The following is a 17,302-nucleotide window of genomic DNA, read 5'->3' on the forward strand; positions in this document are numbered from 1 at the left end:
ACTGCGTAGAGATGGCAATTTAATACACATAATCACTGTAAGATGACTTAATTGAGTACTAGGCATACAGTCAATGCATTTGTACTAGTGCCACAAGAAGTAAATTTCAAACTTGAATTCTGTGTGTTTCTCGCCTGAGGGTTTCAGAGGCAGCAGCAAGTCACAAAGCAGGCTCTATCAGGGACGTTGTAGTTGTATTTGCTTCCCAAACATCGGCTGTCCCTGAGCTCAGAGGTTGAATGATGAAGCAGCCAAAATCTGATACCTTCTGAACACTTCACAGCAGTGTGAAGGTGTCATTGTTGGTGAGGGTAAGCGCAGCAAAATTTTGAGATTACAAAGAACACATTTAGTTCCTGGCAAGGATACTGCTCTCTGAAAGCTGTGTATAACTTGGAGAAGTTACTCCATTTGCTGTAATTGCTGTGTGAGGGGAAGTGGCAAGAAACGGGCACTGCACTACAAGCGTATCTAGCAGAGAATTCTTTCAGTGCATACACTATCAGCAGCAAGTCAAGTGTCAGGCTGTTTTTACTGTTAGGGGTGTCTGGGGAGGAAAAATAGTAAAATAACCCACACACCAAATGAAACCAAACCAAATCCCAAATAACGCAGCAACCAGAGCCCTGCATAAGTGTGAAACAGGTCTAAATGTCTGTGATACAGGATGTCACCTGGGATAAATGCATATGCACTAATTAGAAGTGGGAGCCCAGGAAAATGTGGATGGTTTGAGGCAACACTGTTCTCAGTGTCTTACTGGAAGTACTGTGTGTAGATGGCAACTTATTCAGACCTAGCTTACATGTTCAGCTTTCTGTAACCTATTGCACTGCATAGTCTAAACATTCTAGAAATGCCTATATAATAATTGGACTAGTGGAGTAATTCAGGAGTTTTATTTTCAGCTAGATTGCTGGAACAGCTCCATACAAACAAAACAGAAGAAAGGGGATGTAGTGTGAAATCTTGGTTGGTTCAACAGAAGTTGAAGGGGACAAGCTGAGAAGGATTTTCTCCAAAATCCTTATAATCAGGGGCTCAAAATAAATTTTAAAATAAAATACAGGGGCTGGGAAAAAAAAAAAAAAAAGCAATTTTTAAAAATAGTAACAAACTTAATGAAATATGGCTCTTAAGGTGGATGTAGCAAGACAGGTGTGAACTAGATATATGTGTGAACTAGGTGTGAAGAGTATAGAAAAGAGAAAATAATGCTGTCCTTCCCTTAGTTAAATAAAACTGGATTTTACCCAACATTCTTGGTATATGCCACTTTTTTTAAAAGACTGTATCCACAGTCATTCATTCATTTTCCCAACCAAAGTTGTCATTTGATATCCATAGACTACCTTAGTTCTTCTAACAATCCAAAACCCTGTTTTATTACGCAAGTGTTTTTTTGGACAGGCACTCCCTCAGCCTGTCCTACAGCTACACAACTTTCTGCAGAAGCATCATGTTTGCTCATCTCAGTGGTGGAGGCCTATGGAAATGATGATAGTCTGTATAGCCTTGAAGAGACACTGCCATGTTGCAGATGAACATCCTTTGTAAGGCACGTGGGATTTTCTTAAAAGCCACTTTAGGCTTGTTCCTAACTGTGTAAGTGCTGCTGCACCACAAGAGCAGCTGACAGTGTCTTTGGAACAGTCATCCTGATCTGTATGCTGTTCAGAGCTAAAAGTCTTCAGGATTATGTCACCTAGACCCAAGCCCTGACTTAAATGAATTAATTTAGAAAGTACAGCAGACAATATATACAGTATTTTACTGAGATACAGGAGACTGTCAAGCTGTACAGGAGACTGTCAAGATAAGATTCCCTTGAAATCCCCACTTAGCTGGCAACAGAAGAACTAAGCAAAATAGGGATTTTTACCTACCTCTCATACTTTCGAATTTGGGGACTATGTCTCTTTTTAAGTTTAGACCTCAGTTTTACAACCAGTCATTGGCCTTCTGCTCTGGCTCTGTAGAACAGCTGACAGCTGTGTAAAGTCACATCTATGTAAAGCCAGCTTGTAAGATCAAAAGGGACCATCAATCATCTGTGTGTGACACAAGAGTACAGTATTTGTATGGAATTCATAGGTTTCACTAAGGATAGGGGATTTTTATTTGTAAGAATTCTGAATTACTTAAAACACTTTTAAAGTGCCATATATCTTATCTTGTTCATCTGTATCTTATCTTGTTCATCTATATCTTGTTCAGCTGTAAGAAAAAAAAATGCTAACTCTCTTTCACCACACCAGGGAATAATAATTTTAAAGGATCTAAAAAATTGGAGTTTTCTCCCCATTCATATTATGGCTTGATTTTTACATCTATCTTCCTGCTTTTTCACAGCTACTTCCACTCGTAACTGTTCAGCACTAAAGTCTTTTGGATTATGTCATGTAGACCCAAGCCTTGATTAAACAAATTGATTTTAGAAGTACAGCACACAATATGTATAGTATTTCACAGACTTAAAAGGGACTGTACCATCACAGACCTTACCAGTATCTAGGTAAGATGCACCAGGAATTCTGTGCTATGATTTGTCCCCCAAACTTTCTCCTCTCTGCCCCGAACAATATGCTTTGTGTACAGATGATTGGTAGAAGAGGGTACAGAATCACAGATTCAGGCATATACTACCTTAATTTGTCTTAAATGTAATCACTCGAAATCATCATGTTTTCACGCTCTCTACTGACTTTAAACTGCAGGTGATAGTAATGATTTTTTTTTTTGTGTTCTGAAAAAAAAAGTTTAAATTACAATGGAATTTCCTTTCTTACGTATAAGTCAAGATTTAAGTGCATCTTTCTCTAGAACACTTAAAAAAAAAAAAAAAGTGTCAGCTAATTAATCCTGAAGTTAGAACTAAGCTCACCTATGGAGCACTAGAAAAATTAGAAAAACAAGGATTTTAGTAACTCAGCAAGTGCCTTTTTTGTTGTTTTTATTGAAATGTTTTTAATTATGTCAAAGCCTGAAGTGAACATAAGGGTGCAAAATATGTACATATATACATAAATGTTTGTGTGTGTTGTGAATTAATCAGTCTAGGTCCCTTAGTAGCCTCTAATCAGGGATTGTGTTCCTTATGAAAAAGAAAGACCTTGGAATCAACTGCACCTCTGCTGGTCATAATGAAATAAGCCTTCTTGTGAACCTCTTGTAAGTAAGAGTGAGATTATGGAATTATACTGTGTTTGAATTGCATTGTTTTGTGCAGTTTGTTCTACAATGAAACACAGGAGAGAACACAGCGCTCTACTGGTGAACTGCACATCTAAGCTTCTATTTTTCATTTATTTATCTGAAATGTGACTACCACCAAAAGAAAATTGCATGGGTTTTTTTTAGCATTTATTCTAATATTCTGTGAATTATTGCTGATGTGTCTTTTTTTTTAAAATGAAATATTCTAATACAGCAGTCAGACATCTAACTTCCAGTAGTAACCAAGAAAATAATTCCACTCTGACAAGGTGTAATCAGAAGGAAATTTTATATAACACTGCAAGTAATAAATTATGCATAGCAAGACTAAATTCAGAGTAAGTATACTGTGAAACAAAATACATCAGAATAGTTGAAGAATTACAGAGTTAGGATATAAACAGTAATGCAGCTCAGGCAGAAGCAAACAACAAAACTGAAGGAAAGATAAATGTGGGCTGAGTTTTTTCAAGAGAAACAACATTTGCAAGTGGGAAAATGCATCTGACATTTAGAGGATGACAATTCAATTACTTGTAGAGAACCAGCACAAGCTTGATGCATGTTAAATCCCACAAAAAAGTAGGGCATTAGAGAGACTGTATGTATGGCTTGAGGTCTGGACAGAAGTGCATTTCACTGAGTGAACAAGCTCCCTCTATACCTTTCTGATATCCTACAGTTGCAATCCTACAGCCACTCAACCAAAGGATGCTTTCAGAAACAGCCAAATTGCAGTAATTTCCTGAAATCCTGAAGTGGCAGAAATTCATAAATATATTGACATGGATAAATATATCTATGTGGAAATCATCTAGGAAAGGTAGTTAGCAAAACTATGCTAGGGAGGCATTACCCAGTTTTAAAATAAACACATCTGGTAAACTGAAGTTGACAGTAAAAGACCTTCGTATTTAATACATACTTTATATTCATCTTGGCATGACAAACTGACACCTACATTAATTACTGCTGAGAACACTTGAACTCTTCTGCACCACACCGAAGTCCCTTGCACTTCCAATATGTAACCAAGCACAACACATAACCAGTTAATTTACCATTCCGACTAAAAACTCAACCTTAACTACGTAACATCCTCTAGAAATACATTTACAGATACAGTGTTATTCTGCATATAGTTAATTATGAAGCAGTTATCATATTTCTACATGTGGCTTGAAATTAAAAAAGAAGTGTGGACATCTCTTCAGCTTAAATGTAAAAGTGCAAAGGAGATGGCTGTGCAACCAGAGAGTGAATACGTTTGGGTAATTTGGTATTAAGAAGGGCCTCAAAGTTTCAAGCACGTGGAGGAAATCATGCTTATTAACTGACACTTCTAATTCAGAGCTTCATCCAAATCACACATCTCATTAAGAACAAAGCTGTCAGACAGGTGGATGTGACTTTGCAAGGCATTACAGTAGACATACAAAGGTATGTTTAGGTGGAAGTCTGCATGTGATTATTAGCAACGTTTTTGTGGCTGTTGATACTATTTAAGGAAAGCTAGGTAAGAAAAGACAGCTTGGGAGTCATCTAGTAACTAGAGACTAGAAAAGCTTGTAGAAGTCCACCTAAACATTTTCCAGATCATCTCTACAAAAACTACTATCTTCATTAGGGAAGGGAGAACTTCTCTCCCTCTTCAAGCCTCCTTCAGAAAGCAACTAGTTGCAATAAATCTTTTTTTTACTGCAAAGATTTACTGCACTGAATTTAATATTATACATTTAAAAATTGTCAGGTAGAAGTTGACATATGGTAGAAAAATTTTTCTTCCAGTATTTTCAATGAAGATGTATTTCTTTTCCAAAGGCACGAACTCTACTGATGTAATACTTGAGAAGTCAGTTACAATTTCTGGGATAAAGGATTTAACTGAACATAATGTATTTAAATGCAAAATGCTAGGAGCCTGTAGGCAGAAGCTTCAGAGTGAGTAATTTTTAAAGAGTACAAACCCCCCAATTTTAACTTGCTTTTGCTGTCTCAAAAAGGATGAGGAACAGGTTTGAAACTTGGCGCATCACCTTCAAATTGTCTCTAATGGCTTGACCCAACCCACTGAGCGCCCATCAAAGAAACTATCCAAGCTTCTTTCAACCAGCCCTAGCTGTTTATTTGCTTTCCTGCTGGCTCAGCTGGCACTTGTCGAACTTTCCACTGAGCAAATTCAGCATACTAAGATACAGCACTAATCCTTCTTTCCCCATCAGTTCTGCTAAGTAGCAGATGACCACTGAAAGGTCTGACAACAGAGAGGATGCGCAGCCAGAAGCATGGAAGGGAGAACTTCAATAGTGTATGCTGTTTCTTCGATTCTACAAATAATTAGGATCTTTAAGAATGAAGAAGCTAACACACCACTCTCTTCCTGGTAATATCAATTTCTGTTAAGGGGTTTGGGGGCACAGACAGTTAGCAAGGACTCCAAAGCAACAATCAAATTTCAGTTGTCAGATTATCAAAACAAAAGTTTTGCAGTTTCACGATCTACTGGTATACTTTCAAAATAAAACATTAATTTGTGGATAAAATGTTCTCTCCTGTGTATCTCGTGCAAATTACTGGAAGATAAGAAAGTACATCCCCGGGACAATATGGCAAAGATTCTCCAAAACTGTCCCTTTTCATTCCCTCACCCTTTACTTAAGACACAGCAACTATTTTCCTAAAGCTATCAAATACTAGCCTACGTCAAAGAATACTGTTACTTACTTAAGTTTATAGCATATAATATACTTGTATTCTGCAACCAAATCCTCCTCGAAACAGTATTTCAAAATTATCAGGAAACCCTGGCAAGGCCTTCAATTCTTAAGTTTTGAGTATTGCCTTTAGGCTTTCAGGGGAAAATACTCTGAAGAACTGCACATGAAAAACAGAGGTAGACTGGTTCCCCTTTAACGTTTGCAATATTTAGTCAGAAAAGCTTTCACAGTTTGAGCAATAACCTTAACTGTGGCACACTGCAATTAAACTAAAATTAATGTACACTTAAGGAAGTGAACTGATTACAGTTTCTGGGAAGATCATGTTGCTGCTTTTTTCATTAAGAGGACAGAGCTTATAATTTGGTCTGGAATAAGCTTTATGAGTGTATGTTCAGTCTAAACTGATTTTTAGTACAAGTTTGGTATGTTTTGGATATGGTAACCTAATTCAAAGACAACTAAAGGTCTGAGCGTAAGTCGCAGAAGTTCTATCAAAACCTGTAGAAAGAAAGGTAGTGCATCCAAGAAGAACAGTAAAATGACTCTTAGTTTCCTTAGCTCTCTGCTTTTCTTTGTTTTGCCTTGATATAATGTCCTCTTACCTGCTGTAGCAACTTCATAAAAATGACAAAGAACAACAGTAAATCTTTAGCAGCATAAATCAAATCTGACTATCATGAATCTAGGTATCATTAAGAAAATTCAAGACCAAATATACTAATTACAGATGCTTTTCATTTGTTATTTCTGGGATCTGTTTTTATAGCTAAGCTTAGAATATAACTTTGTATCCCCATCACTCCATATATCACCATGTCCTTAAATATTCTAAAAGGCTTTTAGTGGATCCTAAGTATTTCAGATAAAGCATCACAGAAACAGATCTGGAAGGTATTTCAAAAGATCACCTAAGCCCATCTCTGTGCACAGGCAACTTGAAATATACTATACTGCATCCTTATGAGATGTTTCATAAAACTTTTCTTACAACTTCTATAATGGAAATTTAACAACTCCCATGGGAAGTATATTTTAGTGTATCACTACCCTTATAGTTGGAAAGTTTCTCTTATCTGTCTTTGCTACAAATATAGGTTACTTGAGTATATTAAGGAAAACTTTCCAATTATAATGATCATGAAGTACCTCCAAGACTAGAGAAGCCACTACAATTTTCAAAGACATTCTGGTGTTTGATACCACACACAATTATTTATTGTTTCACCTCATCTTCTGATTCCCTCAGTTATAAAACTGCAGTCAGGATTTCGTTATTGATTACCTTTAAATTATTAAATAAAAAGGACATAGATGAAAAGCTGGTGTTAAAAAACTGTCCTGGATTACACAGTATATCTTCATATTACTAGTCAAAAGCCCAGCACAAAAAAAGTATCCCATTATTTGTAAGAAAAGTGGTCCTGTATCTTCTCTCTAAGAAGATACAGGACAGAGTTCTGTATTCTAATCCAATAGGAAGTTTTGACTTTGAACACATCAAATGATCTGTTTCATATTTAAAAGGACACTACTACTCATATTAAAAGCTTTGCGAAAATATACATGCAAAATATTTCAAATGCTAACATGAGGGCACTGCCTGTTAACAGATTCACTAGGTGATACAAAAACATGCTACGTCCCTAATGACAAGAAGCAAACAACAAAAGAGCAAATATAAGATACCACTTCTGCCAAACAGGGATTTTTGGCACTGGCTTTTAACTTTACCTAAACTGACTTGTCTGCTGATTCCACCTCAATTCTATTCATAAACAGTGCATATCTTATGGTGAATTCAAGACAAAAACTGATTCATTTCAGTATCAGATGAAGTAGAAAAGCCACAGATGTGATATACTCTGCAACTGTGTTAAAGCAACCAAAAAGGTAAATTGCTCTCTTTTGGGGTTTCCTGAAATCCGTGTTGAATCCTGAATAACAATTACTAAGAATGCTAACTTTACAATAGACCAGTACAAGACTGACATACCATTCCATGGTTTGTTGAATCATGCACAGAATGGTTAATGTTCTGTTCTTTCAGTTTTTCCTGCTTTAAACCAATTCTCATCTCAAACCGTATTCTTTTCACAGTTTTAAAGCACAAATCTGTCTTTTGGACATTGTTCTAGCACAAACCATCTTCACGCCAAGAAGGTTAGAGGCAGCAAATGTCCTAGATTGCATAAAAAATTGTTCTTCTACTGTAACAAAGTTCTCGCTGCCACAGGATTCTTATAACATATTCCCCTTCATAATATAAAAAAAAAACAACAAAAAAACAAAAAACCATAAAGTTTTCAAGTAGCATTAAAATTTCATCTTGCAGTCAGCATTTCATATTCTGCATTACTTCACCCAATTGAAAAAAATCTTTTGTTTTACAACAATTATTTTTATCAATACAGTTATTATTTCAGGCTTGCAACCATGAAAACAATTATAGTGCTTGGCTACCGAAGTACCCTGCCTTTAGCCATGTTATGGACCTGAGATGTGTGAAACTGTCTGAATTACAGATATATTACAGAAGACCTAGGGCCTGATCCTGCAACTGTTATAAGCATCCTACAATGGCCATTTATCAGGGATAACAACTAATATTGGAGGTGCAAGATTCTGCTGGATCAGGCCTTAAGTGCATTATACAACACATTATATAGTGGCATCTGAAAATAAATTACTGTATTTTTATGTAATGCAGAAGTAACACACACAGTTTACATATAGTAATAATTTATTCTGAAATGTTCTTTTTCGTCTCTGTTGAGACATCCCCCACATCTCAATAATAAAAGAGCAGCCATCGCACCTCAAATACCAGAATATACAACAAGTTACAGCATAGCAAAAAAATTCTACCTACTTTAAGATAAAATCTAATTCAGGTAAAATAATAATAATTTTGTTCAAGGTTGTACAGTTACACAGTTTTGCCTTTTTTTTTTTTTTTTTTTTTCTTTTTTTCTTTTTCTTTTTTTTTTTTTTTCAGAGCACAAAGAAAAGTGTAAATTGTTACACCATAACTATCTATGCACATTATGTGACCACGGAAATGTTAATCATTACTTCAGAAAATGAACCATCAGTTCCATTCATGCAGAAAAGCAGGCTGGGAAAGCTTGTTCAGCAGAAACCATATTACTGTGAATTTCACAGCCACCTGATTATTAGGAGAGATGGACTCACAGATACTAAAACTGAGTGTACTTTTTTGCATAAATAATACCAATTCTTCCCTGATGTAGTTTAGTCAGTCTGTAATTTAGAAATTATTGATAAAGCAATGCCACTGTATAACCTCTATCTTCAGTGTTCTATGATTCCAACAACAAGCAATATTTAAAGGATTATGGGGTGGGATGCTAATTAAATACATGTTAGACATAATTTACAAATATACTTGGTGTTAGCAATTTTATTCCAAACTGTAAATCAGGTATTCTTTCAAAGTATTACCAGTGAAGACGAAGTATACTATCAAATATGGCTTCCAGAACAAGGACACTCTAACAAGAATCAAACCTATTTACAACAAATAAAAACAACAAAAAAATTCAATCCCCAATGTTTTAAAGTTTCATTTGAAACAAAATTTTCTAAGTAGCTGCTGTATATAATACATCAGTTTTATTTATTTGTTGTTGCACTTAAACAGAAGTTACCAGGTAGGAGCCAGAGTGACGTTTAGGACTCTGAGTTCCACTGGAGTCTGGATTTTCAGACTTGGAGTCACGTTTCTTCGTGCTGTTATTTACTGGTGTTGGTATCTGCGATGGCCGAGCAGAACTATTGTCTACACTGCTCTTCCTGCGGCTTGGATTGTAGTTGAAGGGAGTCACTCTTGCTGCAACAGCACCAATGGGGGAACTATGCTTGCTTGAGCTACTGGAACTGAATGGTGTACGCTCACTTAGAGTACTTTCATTATTTTCTGGTGCAGGAACAGGATTATTCTGCAGAGGCTTTGCTTCAGTGCCTTTCTTGTCTGGACTGTCTATCTGAAAGAAAGAGTTCAGACGGTTTTCTAAACCTGTGGTACGAACAGGAACGCCTCCATTCCCTGTGGTTTGTTTCTCTTGAATTTCTTTAGCTTCTTTACCATTCACAGCCCCTTTCTCTGAAACACTGTCAATAACAGGGGGAGTATTTCCAGTTGGAGACCTTCCAGATCGAGGATTGTTAATTGGGCAGTCCTCTATCCTTACCCACACATCCTCTGTCTTAGAGACAGCTGGTGCCATCTGATAGATGAGAGTTTTGGAATCAGAGCCATTTGTGGCACCTGAGGAAGAATGTTGAGGATCACTCATTATCTGAGGAATTTCATTTTCTTTTATTTTCCTCCAAGTACCTTTTGCTGGTGCTTGGATTTCTTTACTTTGCTTCTGTCCAGAAAGAGAACTTCCATGTTGCTTTTCATCTTCACTTTTTGCCTTTTCACTGGATTCTGAAGAAGCTGACAAAATTGAGGAGGAACTGCCAGTTCTTCGCCAAGTGCTTACACGAGGAAGTGATGAGGAATGCTTACTGTGCTCACGCTTCCATGTTCCTGATCTATTGATCAGCAACCTAGATGGACTCTCAGAATGGGAACGAGCTATATCGTGACGTTTTGATGGTCTCCCATCATATTCAACAGAAGGGCTCAGATTAGGGGGTAATTTTCGCCAACCACCAGTCTGGGCAGTTGCGTGAGTGGATAAAGACATATCAGGAAGAGATGGACTCAAAACTGGGGTCTGTAATTGAGACCTTGTGGGAGAATCTGGCCTGGAAGGAGACAGAGATTCAAATGAAGCTGACTCTTCTAATTTCCGTCTTAGAGTTGGGCTTGGAGCTTCTTTAATAAAAGTTGACTGACGAACAAGAACAGGTCTCTCAGATCTATCAGATTCACTACCACTGGATTTTGTGGATGACATTCTGGATAGGTCAGTCTTTTTGTTTGATCCACCACTGCTAACAGCTTGGTTTAACCCTTTTGAAGCAGACTCACTTCGTGGAATGCTACTGCTACTCTTAGGTAAGGCGGTTTGCTTTGTAAGGTTTTGCTGGCTCATCTGCCTACCTGGTGATGTATATGACATTCTGCCAGAACTTGAAGATTTAGTTGAAGCTGTGCTAGGAGAGGATGTCCTTGGCAACTGAGACAATTTGTTGGGAGGACTTATACCATTTCTTCCTGGGGAAATTGAGTTTCTTCCAGGAGACTGCAGAGGCCTACTTAATGGCTGCTGTTGAGGTCTAGAAGGAGTAGAGTCTCTAGAGCCTGACCTAGAGGGTCCTTTACTTGATCCACTCTGGTTCAACCCTGATGGTTGCCTAGTTACAGGAGATGGCTCAGGTTTCACTGATGACTTGACTCCTCTTGGAGAACTAGTCAAACTTTGGCCTTCACTGGGACTCTTGGAGTTTGTGTTTTTGAGTGGGGGACCTTTTTTGGAAACTGGACTAGTACTTGAGGAACTGTTTCGAACTCCTGGAATATGGATCATTGTCCTACCACGTGAAATTGAAGGCACGCTGGTCTGTTGTGATTGCTTCAACTGGCCTGAAACTTCTGAACTGGAGCGAGCTTTTCCTGTAATTATACTTTTATATACTTTCTTCCCTCCTTTGATTCCCCTACTTTCAGATTCTACTTTTTTAGACTCCAGTGTACTCTTCTCTCCAGGCTTAAGAATTCTTGGACCTTTATTACTAGTGAAAGGTTTTTCTTCTTGGTCTGGGGTAAGATGAAATGGTGACCCTAGAGAAATCCCAGATTTTAATGAAAGGATAGAATCAGAGTCTGATGAAGCTTGTCTAGACAGCGACGCAGCAGCCGCAGCTTGATGCAAGCTACTAACTATAGAATTTGCACCTTCTTGTATAGCTTTCCAATCAAAGTTCTCTGAGTCAGGGGAGAAACCATGTTCCGAATCAGGCCTCTGGATCTCTCTCAAATCCAGTGTTAAATCTTCTGCCAATATACCACCTGTATTTCTAGAACTATTTTTTTCACTTTCACTCTTTATCCTTGAAGGTCTTCTGTTTTTAGGCATAGCAGAACTAATGCATTCCTGCAAAAGATCATCTTCTGAGTCAATACTAAGAGAACTCAAAGAGCTGTTTCTGGAGAAACATACAGGAGTATCTTCTACATGAAATGATTTAGGTGCATAACCAGAAGTCTGTGGTCTGGTTGATTCCACCTGTGAATCGGGAGCTTCAGTATGTTTTGCAGGTTCCCCTTCTTTGTTATTATTGTTTTCTTGATCAATATCACTTAGGGAACTAAGAGATGAATTGCGAGAAAAACAAACAGGTGTGTTTTCAATAGCAAAATTCTGCATTTTCTCATCAGGTGCTGCTCCTCTGTCTGGAATATCCTTAGTTGACTGAGACAAAGTTTTAGGCTGGCTTCTGCCTGTTGATTGTTTCTGACAAACTTGTGTCCTGTTACTTGGTTGCTGGTTTGAAGACTGTTCAGGATTAGTGCTGTCCTTAGCTTCTGTGTCCTTTGCCTCTTTTCCTTTCCTTAATTCTGCTTTCTCCCTTGAAAGGTCAACATCATCATCGTCGAAATCTAAAGAACTTAGGGAATCATTCCGTGAAAAACAATAAGGAGTTCCCTCAATAGGTGTGTAGTGATGAGGGGAATCAAACGCAAAGGTTCCTCTTACACGCTCTTCATTGTTTGGCAGTTTTTCATTAAAATCTCTTGAATTATTTTTAAGATTCTGTTTCTTTGCATCTCTGTTCTCTGAGTAGCTTCTTGCATTACTGATGCTGCTTTTAGACTCTGTGGCTTTTCTTATACGTGCTCTGTATTCATTATTTTGGGGAACAGGCTTTACTGGTGATGTTGGCTTCTTTTTCTCACCTTCTGGTTGGTTTTTACTATTTAGAGATGAAGATGCTTGTTGAATTTGATCCATTATCTTCTTCACCCTGAATGGTTTGTGACTTTTCCCTTTTGGCATAGCTGAGTTAATGCACTCAGCCAGAATATCACCCTCTTCTGTTTTGTCATCATCCAGACCTGGGGGAGTCACAGTTGAACTTTTGGCTCTCTGACAGTCATCACTACTTCTACCTTCTGTAGGAATTGTGTCTCGCTTCTCAAATTCCCCTGACCCTGCTCCTGTACCCACACTTTCTACATTGGCTAACTCACTCGGGGGTGATTCTATTGTGAGATCACTCAGAGATGTAGCTGTTGAAAAATTTATTGGTGTACCCTCAACACAATATACCCGTGGCATATCATCTGCTGATGTAAAACTGACATGCTTTTGGGATTGCACTCTGCTTTGTGAAGGCAAAAGTTTGTAAACTGGCAACTGGCTGGGCTTCCTGGCTACAGGCGGAGGTATTTTTGGAGCAGGTGGTTGAGAAGGCTTTTTGGCTTTACGTGAAGACTTCGTTGGCATTGCAGAAATAATACATGCTTCCAGTATTTCAATATCATCATCATCATCAGAATCATCCAGAATGTCTTTTTCTGCTTCAGTAGGCTTCTCTGCTTTTTTCTCTTGGTTATTCTTTTCCTCATCTGACTGTTCAGGTTCTGCTTCATTTCCGTGTTCATTTTCATGAACCGGAGGCATTATTCTTAGCTCTACATCCTTCTGTATAAATGGCTCATCAAGACTCAGAGCACTCAGGCTAGAAGAGCAAGAAAACCCATCTGGTGTGCTTTCTGTGGCAAAATGTAATAGTGTATCAGCATCTGGCAGTACCTGAACTCTCTGAACAGCTGCATTTACAGCTGCCTGCCTCGGGCCAGACTCTCTCTTCTCTGCACTAGGTACTTTACCTTTAGCTACATCTCTTTTTGCTTGAACTCCTTGAGCAGGGGGTGGTGTTTTACTTCTGCTGGGAGGCATTGTTTGTCCAGGGCTGTCTGGAAGGTCACTGGGACTTATAATGCCACTTACCATTCCACTGCAAGGTTCACTTTGAACTGAACTAGCAATTGAACGGCTTTCAAAACTATCCAGGGAACTTACGGAAGTACATCTGCTGAACATGAGGGGTGTTTCCTGTACGTAATGTTCTGGTGGGCTCTTAGGAGTCTGCGCACCACTCTTGGAGGGAGATTTGGCACCTGAGGAAAATTCCACAGCTTTATGTCTGGAGGAATCAGAAGGAGACAAACTAGAATTCTGAAGTCTACTAGGTTTTGTTCTGATGTGCTGTGATGTAGTTGTGATTTCACTTACTGCACCTTCAGTAGACAAAGCCCCACTGTTTTCCTTTAGTTCTGCTATCTGTAGTGTGTTACTAGGTTCTGTCACACGTGCAGATTGATCACGCCCTATTTCATCTTCAGCTGATGACAAAGATGACAAAGAACTACACCTTGAAAAACATATTGGAGTGTCTTCCACACAGTACGTTTGTATAGTTTCCTGGTTAATAGAGGGAGTTTTACAGGAGGCAGTCTTTTGCGCATGACCACCTCTGCTCTGTGCTGAGTTTGGGTGAAGCTGATTCTGTCTCTTTGAACCAGCTGAAGGGGCTGGTGTGCTCCCACTGGTTGAGGAAATATGTTCAGTTTTAGTGCTCTGTACTGCAGGCGGCTTTGGAAAATTAAAAGATGGCTTCTGAGAAGAAGGAGGAACTTCTGTGGAGTATTTTAAACTATAATCAATAGGCTGATCAACATGATGTTCCTCTTCATTGTACTTCATGCTATAATTAGTTGGTCTTTCTTCTTCTTCATGTTGTTCCTCCTCAGAGTAGCGTTCACTATAGTTAGTTGGCTTATCATCATGATAATCATCGACCTGGCACAATGACTGGTTTACTTTCTGATTTATTCCAAGAGCTGAGCCTACTCTGTTCTGATCTGAACCACTGGACCCTCTTGATCTAAAAGAAGAAACACACTCTTGCTGTCCGAAAGGTGGCTGATATTTCACGTGTTTATCATTTCCACTTTCAGTGAACACAGGGTAGGCTGCATTTTGGCTCCTTGACTGCCTTTGTTCATTTTGTTTCATTTCATCATCTACTACATGCTTAGGCCTTGCCCATCTTTCACTCTGAGAGGGACTTTGCCTTCCAGAATTCAACTGTTCGTCGGAGTACTTAAGACTATAATTAATAGGAGTGTCTAGCTCTCCATCATTGTCATCCATATGGTTTGCACTATGAATTTTATGTGCCAGGTCAGCTGGGTATTGACCATAACTACAAAATTTACTTTCATCATCTTCGGAGTAAGATTCAATGGAAGGTTTCATTTGGCCTCTTTTGCCATAGCCATCACTGCTGCTGACACTGTTCAAGCTATCATTTGAAGCTCTCTTGTATTCCATTTTTGCGTAAGGCGCAGGACATGTCCTGTTCGAATTCTCAGATTTAGGAAAGTAGGTGTTTGTGTGAGCATGGCCAGTGGCTGTTCTCCTCAGGGCACTTCTGTCTTCTGTTAAACAGTGCACCTCAGAACTGGAACCAGAACTTCTGTCTTCTTGGGGAGCATGCACACTTGTAACATCTTCCACGGCTTTGGCAATCTGCATTCCTATTCTCTTAGAGGAGTTCCCAGTATTCTCTGCAGCTGGATGATAGGTATTTAAACCTACTGCTCGATCTCTATCAAGACTTCTGTCTTTCTCAGATCGAGAATTTTCTGTGTTTCCTCTACTGGAAGAAGAGGAGCCAGGTAATACTGCAGTATTTAAATACGGTGAAAGTACAGTCACATTACCAGCATTAAAACTCTCTGATCTGCATATACCATCATCCTGCCGACTGGAGTCCAAGACATACTCACTGTATATATTTTGCTTATGTCTCTGCTTATTACGGTGAGATGCTTTCGGGCTTAAATTATCAATGTTGTCAAAAGTCTCTGATAAATGCTGAGCATCCAATTCTGCTTCCAGTGCCTTTTGTTTTCTGACATGAAGAGATGGTAAGCTTGACCCTGGAGACATAATGTTGGCATCCTTATATTTCGCTGGCCTGTTTGCCATGAGGTTTCTTAGAGCTGCAGCACTACCCATGGCTATCATTTTGTGTTTTGAATGAATAAGGTTTTTCAGCATGCTGACTGCTCCCATGTCCCAGAGTGCCTCCTGATCCTTTGCATTTCGTGCAGAAAGATTCCACAGAGTCCCACATGCATTACTGACTATTGTCAAACTGTGTGACTTCAAGTGTTGCAACAAGGTCTGCAAGCAGCTGTTCTCTCGCAAGATTTGCCTGGTGTTGAGTAATTGAAAACAAACATCAGTAAGTAGCACTTTAAAAGGATAACAGGCAAAGCTAAACAAAAACCTATCATAGCAGAGGAAAGTTTTACACTTAGGAAGGATAATAATAATTTTTCACTGGAGAGCTGCTCTCGTGTTACTTCTAGCTTTCACCTAAATGCTAATAAAATCCTATTACAAATATGAATAGCTAGCTTCTAGTACAGTTCATCCTCTACAAGCAGCAGATATTACCTGTTTGCATATTCCTGTTATGCGAGTGAAAATACTTGCCTTATTAAATGCATTAAAAATTAACTGTACTTAATTACTATACTTAATACATGCATTCATTTGAAGACCCAGCCATAGAAACAGTCAACAAAATATAAAGGTGGAATTGCTAAAGATTTTCGGAAAAAGCATACCCACCTATGGTCCTCATTAGTAGCTATTAAGCTAGAAACATTCCTTAATATTCCTCCTCCACTTTCTATGATGGCTAAAGTGTTTGTTTGGCTCCGGTATGTCAGTGTGCCAACTAGAAATGCAAGAGCACCATCAACTGCACATATATCGGCTTTGTTCTCAGTACAGTGTGCTGACAAATTCCATAAGGCACTCAGAACACTTTTTAGAGTGGATTCCTAGAAAAACAGCAACATTAACAGTTAGAGAAGTTTTCAACTATTGATCACAAGTTCTGAAAAATATGTGAATTAGTTTCAAGGAGTTATGTATGTTCCAATTTCTGCTTCCTGGACTGGGAAGCAACTGCAGGCAGCAGTGCACACATAAATACTTTTGTTCACTTCTCTCCTTTCTTCAGCTATGGGTTTAGTATTGCTTGCTCCAGAGTTTTCAGAAATATGTGCAACAATATCTGTTAGCTGCCAGATGATAAAAATGGCTTCAAGTCTAGCTGCCACAAGATTCTGAGATGGAACATAACCTTGTTTAGATACCAAAAATATATAAATATATCTAGAAAATGATAGAAATAGCAGTTCGCTATCTCTAAAGAGGTTTAATTAAATTGCAAAATTATTTGAAAACAGGTATTTCAACAGCACATCTCATAAAACTGAAGAGCAAAAGCTGTGTACCCTCATAAATAAAATTACAGAAATACAAGCAGTTTACAGATGTCACTGCTACATTGTGGTCTGCTCC

The 17,302-nt window shown here is 38.4% G+C and overlaps 1 protein-coding gene across 4 annotated transcripts in view; it reads right to left on the reverse strand.

Annotated features, from left to right (window-relative positions):
- Positions 1 to 3,488: 3,488 nt before the first annotated feature.
- APC (APC regulator of WNT signaling pathway) overlaps positions 3,489 to 17,302 on the reverse strand; it is an 86,933-nt gene continuing 73,119 nt past the window's right edge. For all 4 annotated transcript variants that reach the window (XM_071731174.1, XM_071731176.1, XM_071731173.1 and 1 more), the window contains 2 exons: positions 16,562 to 16,776; positions 3,489 to 16,139 (listed from right to left, as the gene is read on the reverse strand). In XM_071731174.1, coding sequence (XP_071587275.1) covers positions 9,590 to 16,139; positions 16,562 to 16,776 — 6,765 coding nt within the window. In that variant the 3' untranslated portion in view covers positions 3,489 to 9,589. The remainder of the gene's footprint in view (positions 16,140 to 16,561; positions 16,777 to 17,302) is intronic.

This window comes from Heliangelus exortis, chromosome Z (genome assembly GCF_036169615.1).
Source record: "Heliangelus exortis chromosome Z, bHelExo1.hap1, whole genome shotgun sequence".
Classification (NCBI taxonomy): Eukaryota; Metazoa; Chordata; class Aves; order Apodiformes; family Trochilidae; genus Heliangelus; species Heliangelus exortis.